At 43.3% G+C, this 14,167-nt stretch overlaps 1 protein-coding gene across 3 annotated transcripts in view; it reads left to right on the plus strand.

The window, feature by feature from the left end:
- The window catches only part of edar (ectodysplasin A receptor), a 40,219-nt gene extending 29,662 nt beyond the window's left edge, over window positions 1-10,557 (plus strand). For 2 of the 3 annotated variants that reach the window (XM_070975921.1, XM_070975920.1), the window contains 7 exons: window positions 685-756; window positions 907-1,032; window positions 1,129-1,203; window positions 4,025-4,097; window positions 6,323-6,647; window positions 6,769-6,832; window positions 7,683-10,551. In XM_070975921.1, coding sequence (XP_070832022.1) covers window positions 685-756; window positions 907-1,032; window positions 1,129-1,203; window positions 4,025-4,097; window positions 6,323-6,647; window positions 6,769-6,832; window positions 7,683-8,068 — 1,121 coding nt within the window. In that variant the 3' untranslated portion in view covers window positions 8,069-10,551. Of the gene's footprint in view, window positions 1-684; window positions 757-906; window positions 1,033-1,128; window positions 1,204-4,024; window positions 4,098-6,322; window positions 6,648-6,768; window positions 6,833-7,682 lie in introns of all 3 variants that reach the window. The other variant, XM_070975922.1, reaches the window with a different exon arrangement.
- Window positions 10,558-14,167: the final 3,610 nt, after the last annotated feature.

The raw sequence follows: 14,167 nt of genomic DNA on the forward strand, positions 1-14,167 counted from the left end.
AGTAAAATCCAAGGCCAAAGCAATAATGTCCAAGCCAGACAGTATTTCTGGTGCTCTCTCCTGTTAAAATGTGTAATCTCTGGAGGAACATGGAGCATCGTTCATCCAGCTTTAAAGAGACAACGGTTTGGGAAATGTGCTTCGCCGCCTACGTGCAGAGATTTAAATGAGAAGACTGATACTACTGTCATGTGTGTACAGTGAATACGTATTTACAGCCAGCAGCCGCTTAGCTTAGCTTAGCACAAAGACTGGAAACCTGGGGAAACAGCTAGCCTAGCTCTGTCCTCAGGACAAAACTCACAGCACAGCACAGTAATTTACATTTTACATCTTGTTTGTTTAATCATGACTTCTGACAGACGCTAGCTATTTGGCTTTTCCAGTCTTTGCGCTAAGCTAAGCTAACCGGCTGCTCTAGCGGTAGCTCATTTTACTCTCAGCAAGAAAGCAAATAAGAGAATCTCCCAGCACAGTTTTGCCAGCTTGTTTGTTGAAATTTGTATGTTTAACCCAAATAAATGCACGTGAAGTGAACTAGAATCTCTAATCTGAACACAAGGTTGAAAACATATGTACCAAGATCGTGGCCAAGGTTTTGCTCGTAATGAATATATATTGCCTTAGATTAACACAGTTAACTAACTAAGATTGAACGAATGTGTCTGTGCATGTGTTTCACAGGTAGCAGCGGGCCAAAAGAAAAACCTCTAATTGACCCCGGCAGCACTACTGTGTTCCCCCACCAACATAAAGGTATGCAAAGAATACACACCGCCACAAATATACAGGCAAGCCTCATCTAGCTCCTGATCCATCCATTCTTTATATGTTGTCCTTGTTCTTTCTCTCTCACACACACACAAATCATTAACGCTCCTTTACATCATCGCCCCCATGTTTCAGATTCCACCGGACAAGGTCACCTCGCAACGGCTCTCATTATCGCCATGTCGACCATTTTCATCATGGCCATCGCCATCGTCCTCATCATTATGTTTTACATCCTGAAGGCCAAACCAAGTGGCCAGGGTGAGAGAGAGAGACACATAAACACACACACAAACACACACACACATGCACACACACTGATGATTTATGACGTTCCTCTTCTGTGTGTGTTTGCAGCATGTTGTTCTGGACAAGTTGTGAAAGCAGTGGAAGCCCAGACCAACAAACAGGAAGACAAGAAAGATGTCCCTGGTGAGACATGACACACACACGCACAAACACACACTGAATAATTAATGAGCTCACACAGCATTCATCTTACTGGTTTCCTGTTTGGTGTCTCTCACTAACTGACTTAACTCCAGTGTGTATTCTGGCCTCATAATTGGGGGTCTCGCGCAAGAAAAACAATTTTTTGGTCACACACACACACACACACACACACACACACACACACACACACTGGTGTCCTGGTTAAGAGCCTTATCTTGGTTTTGATTATGTTCCGGATATGGAGTTTACATGAAACATTTGTAATCTTGTTATTTATACCTTGATTCTATATTGCATGTTTTCAGCCATATGGGTGCAGACCCTCGCAATGCCTTTGACTCCATCAGGCATATTCAGGTTAGGGTGAGGCCTTGAATGCAGCTTTCTGTGAACAAGTTGATGATATTTAAATGAAAAAACACATAAATGTAATAATGTAATGTAATAAATCTCCAAAAAAATCAGGTTAAGGCTTGCGAGTAGGTGAGGAACCCACTGAGCTCCAGGCTAAGTAATAGTGTTTATTTATTCTTAAATTTAGGGTGTACAATAAAAGATGCTGCACTGTGTACAAGGACAGAGGACAAGGATAGAGAAGAGGACAGAAGATATGCTGAAACAGCTTCTTTCAACCTGGAAAAATAACAAAAATAAACTGCAGAAACAAAGTAAAGCATGAACTTAGGATCATTTTGTGACATTAGAGACCATCTGTCCTTATTCTCTAACATTCTGAGTGTTTTAATATCAGTCAAAATAAACAGGCCAGCATTCACCAACTGATCGTTACCACTGTCCCTAAAAAAGAGCCGACAAAATCTATACCTAATAACAGATGCAATTTAATACCTAAACTACTTAAAAATGCTCTCTGAATAGTACAAAATCACACCAGGCTTCATAATTGTAGAAACAAGACAAACTGTAATTAGTTGTTTTTCCATCGTTAGCTTTAACGACTATAAAACGACTCCAAAATAGTCGCAGTGACACAGCACACAACTTGCTTTACAGTCAGCAGAGGCACAAACAGATACCACCCAGCAGTGATTAGACCAGCTCTGTGTGTAATTCTACTCAATCCTGCTGCGAAATCCTCTCCAGCCTCGATTCAGGTAACTGAATGTGTGGTTTGCTTGTTAAACCCAATCACTGTGTGTTATCTGTGGTGCCCTGCGCTCGGCTGATAATGTTTTTTTCATGCTGAAGCTGCAAATTTCAGACGTATTTGTAATTATTTCACGCTAAAAAAGTGATTCCCTTCAAACTGAACTCAGGGCAGAAGAGTCTAGTGCAGCATGTGTGTATGAATTATGTGACACTTGAACTCTTAGTTCATGTTACGATCTGCCCTCCAACAACCAGCGCAGCGCTGATTAAATCTATATTAAATGTGTAACCAAACAAACCGAATCATCTCATCAAATCAGACTGAATCACATCTCGAAGCTAAAAACAGCGTTGGCTCAGTGTGCCAGTCGGGTTCATATGTGCATATTTATGATTTGTAACATAATGTATGCAAATGCAGTGTGTGCTTGTGGATTGTGTGTGTGTGTGTGTGTGTGTGTGTGTGTAGGCTGACAGACCTGCAGCATGATGAGGACATCATGGTGGAATGTGAAGCTTCCAAAGCTAAAGCCATACATCGCTTTAGGCGCCATTTCTCCTGACAATGATGCTCTGTTCAATTTCACTCCCAGACTGACTGACTAACCGCTTACACGTGGTGTGAATGAGAGCACACACACACACACACACACACACACACACGCACGCACGCACACACGTAATGCAGCTGTGGCCAGAGACACATTATGTGGTGCCACAAAGGTTGCTAACTTCTTAATAAAAAAAAACATGATAAAGTAGTTATAGTACAATTAGAAAGTAAATGTCTGCATTGTTACTCAATGCTCAGTGTGTGTGTGTGTGTGTGTGTGGGAGAGAAGCCCATTGCTCGGAGCTCTACCGGAGCTAGCTGTCACTCATGCAGACACTGACTTAATAAGGTTGTGAGATGAAAGACACAGGCGCTTAAATACGCGCGCGCACACACACACATACACACACACACAGAATTTGTTCCACCAGGTATTCACTCATTACACTGTCTATCCCTATCAGTATCCATGATGCAAGTGCAATTTCACATAATAGTCGCTGTAATCATTTTATACATCACTCTGACTGCAGTTCTTCTGTTCGAGGTGTAAATCCCTTTAGCCTCAGGAATCTGTTTTCTTTTGTGTGCTCCAGCTCCAGTGCCAACAGCTATTAAAACAAGTAGGTTTGATCCGGTTTTGCTTAGCGATAAACGATCAGAGCCCACGTAATCATCAGCGTTTTCTTCATTTACATCTACAAGTTTGCATTACTCAACTATAACGTGCCGCGCTCGCATTTTGATAAGTTTTCATTAGACTTTCAAAGTGTGACCTTTGCACACGAACGGTTGGTGACATACCAGAATGAGGCATGCACATTCACTAACAGAGTGAGAATATGGAAGAAGAAAAACACTCGAGATGCAAATAGGAATTTTAGGAAATGAAGCTGTCATTGCCTCTTGTTGCCACAGTGGCCGCCATTCAGCAAAGGTGTGAGTCTTTAAATCAAAACTAGTCCCTGCAGATGTTTAGAGAAGTTGAGAAAATTGTGGTTTTTCTTACATGAAATAATCACATGTGTTTGAATACATTTGCAGTGTTATTATTACTGACTTTTCTCTGTGTTTTCTGCCTCTGTGAGGAAAAAAAAACAGCTATAAACCTGTACATCCTTTCTTTTTCTCTCTTAGATAATGTGGTGATCTACTCAGAGAAAGAGGAGTTTGACAAACTAAAAGCTCCTCCTCAGAAGACGGTGAAAAGGTGAGTCCCAAACACCTTCAGCACAGCGCTGAGCGCATGTTATCAGCTTGGCGGTGCAGAAAACATCAAGGACACAGAATAAGATTCTCAATGGAAGTTAAGAGCCTTTACTGATCAGCATGAGGGCACGTTGCTAAAGGTGGCGGGTGAGGTGAGAGAAGCACGAAGCCTTGAAATGATGGAGTTTGACAAAAGGGTAAACAAATCAAAATGTTTTCTTCTTTAGCTTTCCATTATTTAGTTCATCCGCTGAGGTTGTTGAAGTGATTTACAGGTTTTTTCTTATCACAAAAACCCAGATTAAACCACCATTTTTTCCTTTAAAAACCTACACGAGCATCCAGCAGCATTTTAACATTCAAATTCTCAGTTGAGCGTGTGTGTAATTAGGTTATTAATACATCATTTTGTGCTTATTGTTCAGTGAAGTGCATTTGTGCACTTATCTTTGAGCGTGTGTGTGTGTGTGTGTGTGTGTGTGTTTATATGTGGCGTCACAGAGACTTTGCACAACAGAAAGAAGCTTTTGTAATTTTTTTCAGCATCTGCCCATAATTAAGCCACCACAGAACAAGTCACTGCAGTAGTCGCAGCATTGCTGCTGGCCTTTTTTTCACTGTATCTATGTGTGTGCGTGTGTGTGTGTGTTTGTGTGTGTGCGTGTGTGTGTGTGCGTGTGTGAGGCATGTAAAAAGCAAGTTTAGTTGAGGTTCTTTGCCTTTAATGAAGCACAGAGCCATTATGTGGCTTTGGAGCAGGCAGAGAGGTGGGTTGGGGGGGTGTGAGATAGCGCTGATGAGCCCTGAAGCCTGGCAAACCCTGAGAGTATGACAGAGGGGGTAGCTGTCGACGTGGATAGGGGTATTTATTCCAGGCTTCGCCTAAAACCACCGCCAGGTGAAAACACGTCCTGGCAGACAACAAAAGACCGACAGTTTTCTCACCTTCGCTGTTCTGCATACATCTCATCCCCCACATGCAGACAATGCTGCTTTATGGGCACTAGCGTCTAATGTGCAGAGAGAAGTGTGGGAACACTTGAAAGCATACAGTATTGCACACAAACCTACAGTGAGCCATTGTGCTCGAGCGTTACAGTGCCCGTGGTGAACATGGTTAGATTGATATGCTGTTCCAATATATAGGAGAGGATGTAAATGAGAGAATGGATGAGCTACACATGCACATACGCACGCTCCTCAGCATCAATAGCAGTAAACAGTGTGGTATAGCAGCATGCCAGAGGATGTGCTAACTCACTGCTTTAGCTGCCAGAGTGGGTGTTAGATGTCCGGGAAACAATGCCATTTTGTTTTTGTGTGTTGAGGAAAAGAGCATGGGACTGTGAAACAATGGCATTCTGTGAGCATTTCTTTCAACAAGGTGCTTTTGGGAGAAAATCCAGAGCAGGCACAGGGAGGAAGAGGACGGGTAATAAAATGATATTACATGGTATCATGTGGTAAAACGCAGGGCTATTTCAGTCAATCACAGGAACAGCTTAGAAACATCAGCAGCTATGGCAACAACAGCAGCATTCTTCTCCTGCTCATTTTTAATTTGTCAAAGTTCATGTTTGCAAAGACACGAGTCTCAGCAGTCCCTCACCGCACTACAGTGTGAAGTACGGCATGAAAAACCATGTATACTGCAGTTATTTTGATTCCTAGAAGCAGAATTAGTGCATATGCATGGCTATATAGCTGAGCATAAAGAGTAGAAACAGGATGAAACAGCTTGCTTGGCTCCATCCAAAGGTATAAACCCACCTCGAAAAGGTCCTGGAAGTCAATGCACCCGTCCATGAAATAATCCAGTCCACACAACACCCCATAAAACCACAGTTTCTTGTTTTCATACGTAGGGGATTGAATAAAAAAGACATAACATGTTAATAGTGAGCTTTTGAGGTGTTAGAGGAGTGTATGATTTGGATAAGCACATTTTCCAAAACTACTAAATCAATTTTGAGTGCAGTCTACTAAAATATGGTTATGAAAGCATTAATGTTCTTGTGTGCAGCATTACAACACCATCGCAGTGCTGTGTAGACACACCTACCAACAAAAACATACCATCTATAATGCTTATCATGCACACGTAATAGGTACTAAGAGTCGAGCGACTGGAGGTTCAGATACATTTGAAGTGTTTTATGGAGTACCAGTGAGTATGTGCACATGTACAACACAGGATGTTCAAATTTGTGTTTCCTTTGTGTGCAGCGAAAATGACGCATCATCAGAGAACGAGCAGCTGTTGAGCCGCAGCATCGACAGCGACGAGGAGGCGGCGTCGGAGAAGCAAGGATCAGCCGAGACCAACAACCCCAACCTGTGCCTCGTCAACCTGGGAAACAAGCCCGACCTCTGCCTGCTTTCTCTGGGCCTCTTGGACCGTGAGCGGGCCTGCGACGGGACGCCCACCATTGCAGCCGCCGAGGCCAATAACATCCCGGGTCCCAACCACATTGGCAATGTCAACCACATCACCAGCACCAACCACATCAGTAGTGTGAACGCAATCAACAACAACAATAAAACCCCAGGGGTAGGAAGATGGAGCTTTTAAAACATTACTGGAAATAATATGATCATGAACAGATCCTCAGTTCATTTTCATCTGGAAATCACATATTTATTACTGCTGTTATTTATTTTTTACTACACAGATGCTGCAGAGTCGAAGGAAAAAGATCTTGGATCTGTACACCAGAGCCTGCAATGTGACGGAGGGTGAGTTTCTCTTCCATGTATGACAACATCCATCTTACAAAGCCTTCTTCTTCTGTCTTTCTGACAACACTGTGGGGGCATTTTATTTGTTTCTAGTGAAGATGAGCTCTTTTTATGAAGTGCTATGTCTGCGTTGAAGTGAGAAATATAATTTTCAGGAAAATTGCTTCAGGAAGCGAAGCTGCTTCGGAAAGAAGTCAGTACCTCACTCCACGGGCATGTTTTCCCACAAGCAGACAAAATTCAGACTTGAGCAATAAGTAAGCTGGTAAAGAAGATAAGGTGTGCATGTATACGCTGGATGTTAAAGAAATAATGTGTAAAGAGGCATCTTTTCTGATAGAATCAAACAACAGTGCAGGGACACTGGATGACAAATACCAACATCTAAACAAGAAAACAGCAGCTGGATGGAAATACTACCTATAACTATATTAACTAAATACTTCATCCATGTTTTAACTGAAGTCCTTGAAAGTATGACATTGTCCTGTGAGGGTGAGCAAAGGACAAACGAGCACTGCCACGCCAGCAGCATGCTCTGCTAAATGCTAATGTCAGCTTGCTAATACGTTCACAATGACAATGCTAACATGTTGATGTTGAGCTGGTATAATGTTTACCATGTCAGAGGATCCCAAAAGTCTTTAGGATATTCTCTGGGCACCTTAATATCTGTGCTGAATTTCACCACAGTCCATCAAATACCAAAGTGGTGGACCAACCAACCGAACGCCATGGATGTCCCCTATAGCCAAGACATTAGCATGGCTACAAATTTTATTTAAGTCTTGATGTAATTTACTATATTTGCGTAATAGTGAGCTGGAACACTCCTGTCTCCCTCCAGGCCTGAGCCCCACTGAGCTTCCCTTCGACTGCCTGGAGAAGGCCAGCCGCATGCTGAGCTCCTCCTACAGCAGCGAGGCGGCCGTGGTGAAGACGTGGAGGCATCTGGCCGAGAGCTTCGGGCTGAAGCGCGACGAGATCGGTGGCATGAGCGACGGCCTGCAGCTCTTCGAGAGAGTGAGCACGGCGGGCTACAGCATCCCCGATCTCCTGACCCGCCTGGTACAGATCGAGAGGCTGGACGCCGTGGAGTCGCTCTGCTCGGACGTTCTGGGCACCAGTGAGATGGCGGCGGCTGTCGGACGGCAGGGCATCAGCAGCTTTCACAGCCAGCTGGTGTGTCCGTCCCCATGCTCATCCCCATCCCAGCGCTGCGCCAGCGTCTAAACATGTGGTGGAGCAGAGACTTGGATGCCTTACAGTATACATGTATGTAGGGACAGATACTGCCCTGAGGACAGCACATACACAGTATACACCTTACCCCCATCACATGAAGAATGTCAGTGGACCTCCCTGTGCACAATCCTTTTTTTCTACTATGGGTCTTCTCTGTCAAGAAGCTCGTAATCTGAAATTCTTTGCGTGGCCTTCATCTTCTGCCTTTCTAAACCACTACAGAGTTTGAGAAAGACAAGAATCAGAGACCAAAGATTAAGATCATTCTCTAGTTTGCCAGTTCAGATAATTTCTCCTCTGCACGAATAACCAGAATTAATTCCTGTCCTTTCTCAGATGCTAAGGAATTTCAGCCAAAAATAGCTCGATTTACTGTGCGCCGGACGCACCAGTGACAGCTTTTAGTCTGCAGCAGCACCAATGAAGTGCCTTTCTTGTGGGCGCAATGGAGTAACACTGCATTGTAAGTGGGAGGAATGAGGATGCCTTCTTAGTTGTCCTCTCACTGAACCTTCTGATCCGGTCCAAAACCTTCTGGTTCATCCCCCACGGCTGACACAACTAGACGTTTGTGTCCGTATAGAGGAAGCGATCTGGTTTGACCGCAGCATCAGCTAACATTCATAACTTCGCATGTGCTGTTATCGCACAGGAAAGACAGCAGATAAGAGCAACCATCATGCACAGCTGGAAATACTAAAACTTGGGGACAACCCCCATTTGTCTCGGGTTGTCACCAACGTTCACACAACTGCAGTCAACATGACAGAACTTTCCATTTTTGAGAGTTACCGAAAGACATCATGTTGGTATTTTTAACAAAATGCTTAAAACGATTCTGCAATGTTTGCTCTAAAACACTGACTCAGCTCTATTAAGTGATCACCATATGTGTGTTGAATGTGGAAACACTGATCGCAAACAGATAAAGTTTACAGAAAAGTTCAGCCAGTCATTTATATTAAAAAGCCCCAAAACACATTGAAGCGTTTTAGCTGGTGTGTTTAGTGTTATCCCATACGATACATGACTGCTGCTTATGGTCTGCCTAAACACACATGTAAATCCACTTTCCCCATCTTTAACACACAGACCAACCCACTCTCTTACTGCAACTACTTCCTCAGCAGTGACCCAGTCTATGACCCACCCGCCTCATAACTCTTCCTCTCCCCATTTTTTCCCCTTTTACCCCAATGCTGCGGTCTAGCACTGCCGCCAGCCCTAATTATTTGGCGTGTGGCTCCTTGGGCCCCTAATAGGCTGAAGTGTTGCGGTTTACAGAGCGGGTGCAAAGTGCCTGTGATTTCCAGCACCCAATTAAGCATTTAGGGCCACTTAACCGCTGAAAGCCCAGTGGAAAAGCTGTAAAACCATGCATTAAAAAAGAGAGATGCCACAGTAGAGGCATGACTAACTGCCTCCAGGGTTGCTGCACTGTGAACGGTGCGAGAATGCAGCCGGTCGCGGTGGGAGCAGTGCTACGGTTGTCCTGTAACGTCTGACCTTACTCAGCTTTTGTGGTCGGCTCAGTCATGCTCAGACAGGATTTAAGCTCCCCTCTCCCCTATGGGACCAATATGGCAAATGAGAAAAATATGCAGTTGTGTGGGTTGCCCTCTTCTGACAAGCAGCTGAAGCTGGTTAAGTGCTGTACGTACAGACTGAGGGTGGCTCTGATAAGCATCAAGTTAAAATGTTTGACAAGCCTCACGATAATGCTCATCTTTAATAGATGGCCTTAACAGATGATGAAGATGCTGTAGGTCGACATCCAGCAGTCAGCGCCTAAGGCCAACAAACAATGCCAAGACTTACTTTGATCTCATTTCTTGAGAGTAGGACTGGTCTTTATCTGATACCTGATGCTGTCAGCACACTGTCCTGTCGCTGCTCTGCACAACATCAAACACATCACCCTCTGCTGAGTCCCTTTTCTGAGGTGTTTGGTCATATTTTACGCTGCAAACTCTGGGGCTGGACTCCAGTGCTTTAACTTAATGAACGTGCATGTTCATCAAGCACGTATTCAGAATTTGTTTTTCTTTACCATCACCATCGTCTCTGCAAATAAAAAGCTCACATTTACGTATGCTGCCTTTTAAAGCAGGGTCGTCTTCATCCAATCCGATTTCAAAACAGGCTTTGCTGTTGAACTTTTGTACATAATCTAACTGGTGGACTGAACTGAAATGAAATGGACTCAAGCCCTGTTTTCAGACAGGCACAATCTTGTCTGACATATATGATGCTGATAGGATGATACACAGAAGCCAAACATGAATTACTTACCTCAGGAGCACACACAGTATAGCAGAACATGTAGAAACACACACACACACACACACACACACACACACACACACACACACACACACACACACACACACACACACACACTCATCACCGAATCAAAGTATAACTGTATATATAACTTATTATTGTACATAATGTATACATTAATAAAGATGTACGGCAAAAACGGCTTGTTTGAAGTTTATGATGTGATGACTGACTGATAAAGGATTAGATCTTTGTTTTTACAGTTTATCTCGGCTGTTATCTGATTAAGGGAGTGACTGTGGATTGGACCATTAGAGTATAAAACAAACTGCCTGAAGGACTTGAAATATTAATGTAATACCTTTCACATTACTTGTATTTTATGTTCACTATGATAGACTTGCTTTGATGCCATTATTTTGTGCAAGTCAACAAGACTAAGAGTCTCCAGCCACGCTAATGGCTCTCAGCAGTACTTCAGCTAAATGCTAAAGTCAGCACGCTCACATGCTCACAGTGACATTGCTAACATGCTGATGTTTAGCAGGCATAATGTTCACCCTGTTTACCATCTTAGTTTAGCCTGTTAGCATGCTAGAGTTTTTAACAATTCATCCAAGAGTGAAATCAATGTCTGGGCCAAACTTCAAGGCCCTCTGCCAAAGCCACAGACGTCAACCTCATGGTGGCGCTAGAGGAAAAGTCAAGGACTTGCAAATCATCCCCAGAACATGAGTCTGTGAACCATATCATGGCAATCTATCCAATAGATATTTTGGTAATGGACAAAAGTGGTGGACCGACTGACATCCATAGAGCCACACCGCCAACGTGTATGAAAATGTATCTTCATTATCCCAGTGAATTAAAACATACACACACGAAAAAAATACTGAGTTGACACCTGACCCCGTATGAGGTCAATATAGCAATGACGCAATACTTGGTTAACTTTACTCCATACCACTTGGGTGTATTGACCCATTATGACATAAATTTTACATGGGTAGAAAAGCGCTGAACAGAAGGCTCGTTTTGACCCAGTGACCCAACGGTAACGTTAAAATAACACTGACACTGGGTAACTGCGTCAACGCTGTAATGACCCGAGATGGGTCAACTTTTCACCCAGTGTTTTTTAGCTTGCAGTTCAGGTTAAAGTCAGTGGAACAAAAAAATATCATCAGACCTACAGCATGAACAAGGAGACAAAATAATTTAAAATCAACTCAAAATTCACATTTGCGCTGATGAATCTATATATACGACCCCGCCTTCCAGCCATTGCAGCAGACACTGGGTCTGTTAATGGTTTAGAGAAACCAAATGGAAAACGGCTAATCACAACATTTTCCAGCTCATTCAAAACTCCCAACAGTTAATTATAGATCATTAAATCTGACATATTAACTACATGGTTCATGAAACGAGGAATGATTTCACGGGAAAAACACTCTAGGACAAGATTAGTCGACCTCAACATAATTCAGACATTAGTTCTCACCCTTGTGCACTTTCATCTCTCCTACCGACTTGCTACTGCAAGTTGAGAAGACACTCCACTCTTTCGAAGACAACTTATGTACTGTTACCAAACAATGAAGGACATATTTGATGAAGGACATGTTGTGAACTACATTTTCTAGATACTTGATTTCTGCATCATATTTCTAATTTCACAGGATTAGTCAATGATGCAACCTGACCTGTACCAACACAAAACAGCTTCCTCAACCTGGAGGAATTTTGCACTTAAATAAATCCCTGTGCTGCACCCACTTGTCTTTTTTAAAACTACAGACCGTTTCTCCACCAGCAAGACATTAGCCACTACTCTGGAAGCTGCCACCTCTGCACACCACTCTGTCATCAGGCTTTCACTGTGTGTGGGTGTGTGCGTTTGTGCCAAGATTCCCAAGGCCTGAGCTAAACGATTAGGTGTGTGTGCGCTGGCTGGGGATCTTTAGTCAGGTCCATAGAAGGTCTGCCTGGCAGTGTAAACGCCAGCCATGCCGCTGTGGGGCATCAGGGCAGCATCAAGGTCTTTCTTTTATCATGTTTCAAGCACTTGAAGATGCCCACAAAAAATCCAGAGAGCCTTTTAGTCTGATAACACACACACACTGGGTAAACACACACACAAGTGTTTGACTCTCCGGGGTCTGTTTTTGCATCTGAGGCTTGGCTTGACTTTCAATGAGGACGATGAAGCCATAGAGAGCCACTTCAGGGCAAGGAGTGCCAACCATGAGACTAATTAAACCTCTGCCAGTCAGCAACACCTTCAGCCTCCACGCAACAACTACGTGCACACACTCATCCCTGTCAGTCACCTGCAAGCACATCAAACAGCAGGAGTACGAGCACTGTCCACACCTCAGTCAGGTGCATCTTCAATGAACTGCGTTTGCACTCTTGGTAATAATTGGCTTTCAACAGCAATAACTGCTCTACAATTTTATAATGAAATATTGTCCTGCTTGTTATGTTATAATATGCGGTATCCGTTAGCAATGTATCATGCTTTTACAGCAGATCAGCAGTCAGCCATGAAAAAACAAGGAACAGATACTTTCCACAGCTGCCCTTTTGCATCGATTTTCAAAAATCATAAGGAGGAAAATCTTTTGTGGAAGAGGAATAAAGACTGAATATTCCCCCAAAAATGGAAGAGTAGGAGGCAGGCAGTGTAATTAGCTCCATTTTGAAAATGAAAATGTTTAGAACTACAGTGACACACCGACAAGACAGAAAGGAAGTCAAGTATGCTGCAGGAGTGGTTTCTGAACTTTCTACTAGAGCTTCACCTCCAAGCTGATTCTGCCTTTTTCGCTGCTCTCCGTGAAGCTGCAAACGTTTAAGTCTGAGCTGGGTGAGTATTTGATGCTGGGTGAGCATCTGTTTAAACCCCTCAGAGAAAAGTTTGACATTTTGGGAAATACACTTCTTTGCTTTCTTGCGTGAGATGAGAAGTCTGATACCAATGTCACTCTGTGCATAGAGTACAAAGCTGGACAGGATGGGATTAGCGTAAAGCTTAGCTTAGCATAAAGACCTGAAGCAGGGAAAAGAGCTAGCCTATGCTATGCACAGGGATGCACATTTATTATCAGAAGTGACTGGCCAAATTGCAGTTTGCTAAAAAGAAAGAAAGAAAGAAACCACACCGATAAAATAAGTGGTGAAAGTATTTACTGCAAAGTATGTAGAGATTAGGAAAACGGACAAATTTGGAGACACCAAGCTTGGCAATAATACTGCAGGCAGAAACGAACAAGCACCATGTCTGGAAACCCTGAATGGGGACTGACACTTCATTTTTAACAGATACAGTCGCTGTCAGAGGCGAGCCAAAGCAGAATAAGAGAAGTAAAAATAAACGGGGCTATGACAAACCAGCGTGATCTCCGCCCGTCGACCATAAATAACAAGTGACAGCTGCTTCCACTCACAGCTCCTTCACACACTGCCTCATTTACAGGCAGGTATATGACCAGAACCTCCATGTGCTCATTGCATTACTCAAGCAGCATATTTATGCATATTGTGGCTGGTGAAAATAATATACATTTGGTGGTCTGCCATGTCAAATCACTGATTGACTTGACTTTATGGTTGTGCTGAAGTGGAACTGCTAATGTTTCCCTGCGGCAAGCCCCCTCCCCGAGCCTACTAAATAACATTTTAATGAGGTTTACCAGCCAGACCAGAGCGGGGCGACGCTTTAAGGTAATTTTCTGAATTTTGGGCCCACTGAAAAAACACAAACATAGATCAAGATCAGCGCATAAAGTCGTGTGGGTG

This window comes from Chaetodon trifascialis, chromosome 12, assembly GCF_039877785.1.
Source record: "Chaetodon trifascialis isolate fChaTrf1 chromosome 12, fChaTrf1.hap1, whole genome shotgun sequence".
Lineage (NCBI taxonomy): Eukaryota > Metazoa > Chordata > Actinopteri > Chaetodontiformes > Chaetodontidae > Chaetodon > Chaetodon trifascialis.